Below are 4,588 nucleotides of genomic sequence, written 5' to 3' on the forward strand. Positions count from 1 at the left end.
GATTCCCCACAAGCCATAGCCCACTGGTGTCCCTCACTATATTGCTAAAGCGGCTGTATCAGTCAGTGCGTAAAGCCACGTCTGATTGAACTAACATTTTGAAATATGGCTGGCTACATTTTAAGAGACATCGTGCTTAGAGTTAACGCCCTTGTTTGTCAAACATGGGAAGCCTGGTCATTCGGAGTCTCTTGTTTCTACACATGAACAGCACGTGATAATTCGAGACTATTTCGACCTGACCTGCGTCTAGTTTGATTTCGGAGTTGAGTATGAAGAATTACATACATTTCTTCTCCAGTCATCCTATCCATACGCCATTTGTAACCTAAGTTACGATGGGTCGTACCGTTACGAACGCTTTGGGTACCCAGGTATTTCGGGGAGTGGTATGACCATTCCTTCTGCCACCAAGAGATGATGTTACTGCCGCAGTTTACTGGGTCCCTAGCAGCCACCGGCTTCATCCGAACAGGAAGCATCACCGACATATCGTCTTGTGAATAAGCACTAAGGTGATCGTAAGTCACTAACGTCACCAAGAGCAATGTTAAAGAATGGGAGTTAAGGTTAGCCTTAGTAAAGGTTGCTTCGTGTAAGCATCCCCTAAACAATAGTCTGACTGTAGCTTCCTGAACACCATTAAACAGTAAACTACGGTTATAACGAACTGTCGGACATAACGAACTGACGGAAATAACGAACTGTCGGATATAACGAACTAAAGGAAATAGCTAACTGTCGGAAATAACGAACTGACGGAAATAACGAACAAACGGAAATAACGAACTGTCGGAAATAACGAACTGTCGGAAGTAAGAAACTGTCGGATATAACGAACTGTCGGATATAACGAACTGTCTAATATGACGAACTGTCGGATATGACGAACTGTCTGAAATAACGAACTGACGGATATGACGAACTGTCGGATATTACGAACTGACGGATATAACGAACTGTCTGATATGTCGATTTGTCTGATATGACGAACTGTCTGATATAACGAACTGACGGATATAACGAAATGTCCGATATGACGAACTGTCTGAAATAACGAACTGACGGATAAAACGAACTGTCCGACATGACGAACTGTCTGACATAACGAACTGACGGATATAACGAACTGTCGGATATAACGAACTGTCCGATATGACGAACTGTCGGGAATGACGAACAGTCTGACATAACGAACTGACGGAAATAACGAACTGACGGATATAACGAACTGTCGGAAATAGCAAACTGTCGGATATAACGAACTGTCGGAAATAGCAAACAGTCGGATATAACGAACTGACGGATATAACGAACTACAGTTCTGAGGAGCAACAACTGGTTGTCCCTTTAGGTTCGTTATAACCGTAGTTTACCTCAAACAAGACATTGTGATTGTTTCCATCTTACGCTCTCAGGATTTCGCAGAGTGCCGTGGGTTTAGATTGGTTTGGACGTTGTTTAATGCCGCACTCAGCAATATTCCAGCTATATGACGGTGGTATGTAAATAATCGAGTCTAGACAAGACAATCCACTGATAAACAGCACGAGCATCGTTACGCCGCTTTTAGCAAACAATATCACGGCGGGGGGAAACCAGAAGTTGGGATAAGATGAGCATGACCGTGTCAACCAAGTGAGCGATATGTGTCAACCAAGTGAGCGAGCCTGACCACCCGATCCCGTTAGTCGCCTCTTACGACAAGCATGGATTGCTGATGACCAATTCTTACCCGGATCTTCACGGGTCAGTGCTGTGGGGTGTGGAATACCAGGAATAATGAAGCAAGTAAAAATGCAGAAATCATGGTAGGAAACATGATTTATATTCCCAACATTCAGCAACAAATGGAATTTTTGGTCAGAATACCATTCATTCTTCCACCTTCAGTATGACTTGATAAGATGGTCACATCCTATCACAGGAAGGGTCTCTCGCAGATGAAGCCGTAAGCGCTGGTGGCGGTGCCGGTGGCCCACATCCAGTCGGTGTAGGCTGCGTTACTGGCGGGGTTGACCATGCAGATGCGGTACTGGTAGGTGCTGCTGGTAGGCTCTTTCGGACCCCATCTCGTGTACTGGACACGCGCCATGTCCAGCCACGCCCACTCCTTCGTTGCCATGATGTAGTAGCCCCCCAGCCAGTAATAACTGGGATGAGTCGCCGCTGTCATAGTAACATACACGTCAGTACCTGATACGACAGGCTGTACAACATGGGCTGGTCAGTAGCTATACTTCATGGTACAGGGTTGTATCAACACAACAAGGCATAATACAGATATGTTCTACCTGTATTCCTTTGCACTCACTTAGTACAAGGTGTACCTCCTGTATTTCTTTAAACTCACCAGGTACAGAAGTGTACCAACTGTTTCCTGAAGCTCACCTGGCACAGGGGTGTATACGCGCTACCTGTGTGTCTTGGGACTTACGCTCTACATAGGTATATTACCTGTATATCTAGAAGCTCATCTGCTACAGAGGTCTAGCTGTATGTCATGACTCTCATCTGCTACAGAGGTTTAGCTGTATGTTTTGACGCTCAATTGCTACAGAGGTGTACTACCTGTATGTTGTGACGCTCATCTGAGATGGCGGTGTACTACCTGTATTCGTTGAATTTCACCCGTCACAGAGGTATTCGCCCAGTATTTGTTAAAGCCGATATAGTACAGTAGCTCTATGTCAACCTGGTAAAAGGGCGTACTCCACTGTATTCTTGAAGCTCACCTGCTACAGAGTTGAAGAGTCCCACAAGGAAGAAGTCCTCGGCCTGGTCGTCGACAGACGCGAGGTCAGCGCCACGTCGCTGGCAGTCCAGTCTGGCATTGTCCCAGGTCAGAGTCCAGTTGGCCATATAGAAACACGAGCGTGGTCCGACCACGAAAGTCGGGGGACACTCTTATAAATACAGAATAAAGAGGAACTGTTGTTAGAGACGCATAAGACCGTGATGGAAGATATCTATACAAGGATAATATTATTGGTATGTGACGTACACTGAAACTCACTACTTGTGGTGTGTGCTATATAGAGAATACCTCACGAAGTGTCATTACATACGAATTATACGAAACGAGTGTCCTGAGTTTCGTATAATTCGTATGTTATGAGACCGAGTGTGGTATTTTATTTATTACCCACTTACATGCTTTGAATTGACAAAATAGCGTATTTTTGGTATTGTTATGGTTTCAAACCGAAACCGGTTTCATAAAGAGGTTGTGGAAGAATGTTGTTCTGTAGTACACTTTTTGCATGACGTCACACTGTAATGACGTCACTACGCCTTGCTCGTCTGCCCTTTGGTAACCGACGTCACGATGCATGTCAGTTGTCATCGCCTCGTACAGCCTCCTACATTAAACTACTCCGTAGCACCCTGTTTTTTAGTTTGCAGTTGCTTCACTCGGCTAACATCACTGGTGGAATCTTTGCGTTTATGTTTTTCGACGCATATAATGTCTCAGTTCGACTCACAATTAAACAGCGACACGGCAACGTTCGCAATGTTTACATTCCCACAATGCATAAAAGTTGTAGAATGAATGAATTCACGTTTTTGTTATGAATGAAAAAGTAGTTCCGTCACAACGTGACCTCATTGAGAGGTCATCGGTTATCCAATCAAATCGTTAGAATCTCAGGTCAAGTCGTTACGACACAGGTCAACGCGATACGACAATCGTGTAACGTACGAGATTAGAATGCAACTACCCATACGTTGACCACGTGGGTAATAAACACTGATACTCACTGCCTGTGGTATGTGATATACACTGACACTCACTGCCTGTGGTATGTGATATACACTGATACTCACTGCCTGTGGTATGTGATATACACTGACACTCACTGCCTGTGGTATGTGATATACACTGATCTGGGTTGGAGTCACTAGACCAATCATGCTTGCATAATAACCAATGATACTCACTGCCTGTGGTATGTGATATACACTGACACACACTGCCTGTGGTATGTGATATACACTGACACTCACTGCCTGTGGTATGTGATATACACTGATACTCACTGCCTGTGGTATGTCATATACACCGATACTCACTGCCTGTGGTATATCCCACCGGGGTGACTGGCGTTGTTCAGGACAGAGACCCCAGGCACAGATGGGCGTTGCAGTCGTCGGCTCACAGCACTGTGGTATGTGATATACACTCACAAGGAATCAATTAGACGAGAAGTGATTCATGGAAGCTTGCGATGTTGTGGTACTCACTGCCTGTGGTATGTGATATACTGTTCACACACCAAGAGATGGTACTGACTGAGTGGGATTATATAGATGTCCCTACTACTCACTGCCTGTGGTATGTGATATAAAGGTGCGCAAACTAGTGGATTATATAGGTGTCCCAACTAGTGGATTATATAGGTGTCCCAACTAGTGGAGTATATAGGTGTCCCAACTAGTGGATTATATAGGTGTCCCAACTAGTGGAGTATATAGGTGTCCCAACTAGTGGATTATATAGGTGTCCCAACTACTAGTGGAGTATATAGGGATTATATAGGTGTCCCAACTAGTGGATTATATAGGTGTCCCAACTAGTGGATTATAT

At 44.6% G+C, this 4,588-nt stretch overlaps 1 protein-coding gene across 1 annotated transcript; it reads right to left on the bottom strand.

The window, feature by feature from the left end:
* Positions 1 to 1,835: 1,835 nt before the first annotated feature.
* On the bottom strand, positions 1,836 to 4,087 carry LOC124265110 (type-2 ice-structuring protein-like). Its single transcript, XM_046699900.1, has 3 exons — positions 4,075 to 4,087; positions 2,736 to 2,906; positions 1,836 to 2,169 (listed from the first exon to the last, which is right to left on the bottom strand). The coding sequence occupies exons 2-3, from the start codon at positions 2,860 to 2,862 to the stop codon at positions 1,922 to 1,924; spliced, it is 375 nt and encodes a 124-aa protein (XP_046555856.1). The 5' UTR covers positions 2,863 to 2,906; positions 4,075 to 4,087; the 3' UTR covers positions 1,836 to 1,921.
* Positions 4,088 to 4,588: the final 501 nt, after the last annotated feature.

This window comes from Haliotis rubra, unplaced genomic scaffold (assembly GCF_003918875.1).
Source record: "Haliotis rubra isolate DU_JTF1 unplaced genomic scaffold, ASM391887v1 Scf96, whole genome shotgun sequence".
Classification (NCBI taxonomy): domain Eukaryota; kingdom Metazoa; phylum Mollusca; class Gastropoda; order Lepetellida; family Haliotidae; genus Haliotis; species Haliotis rubra.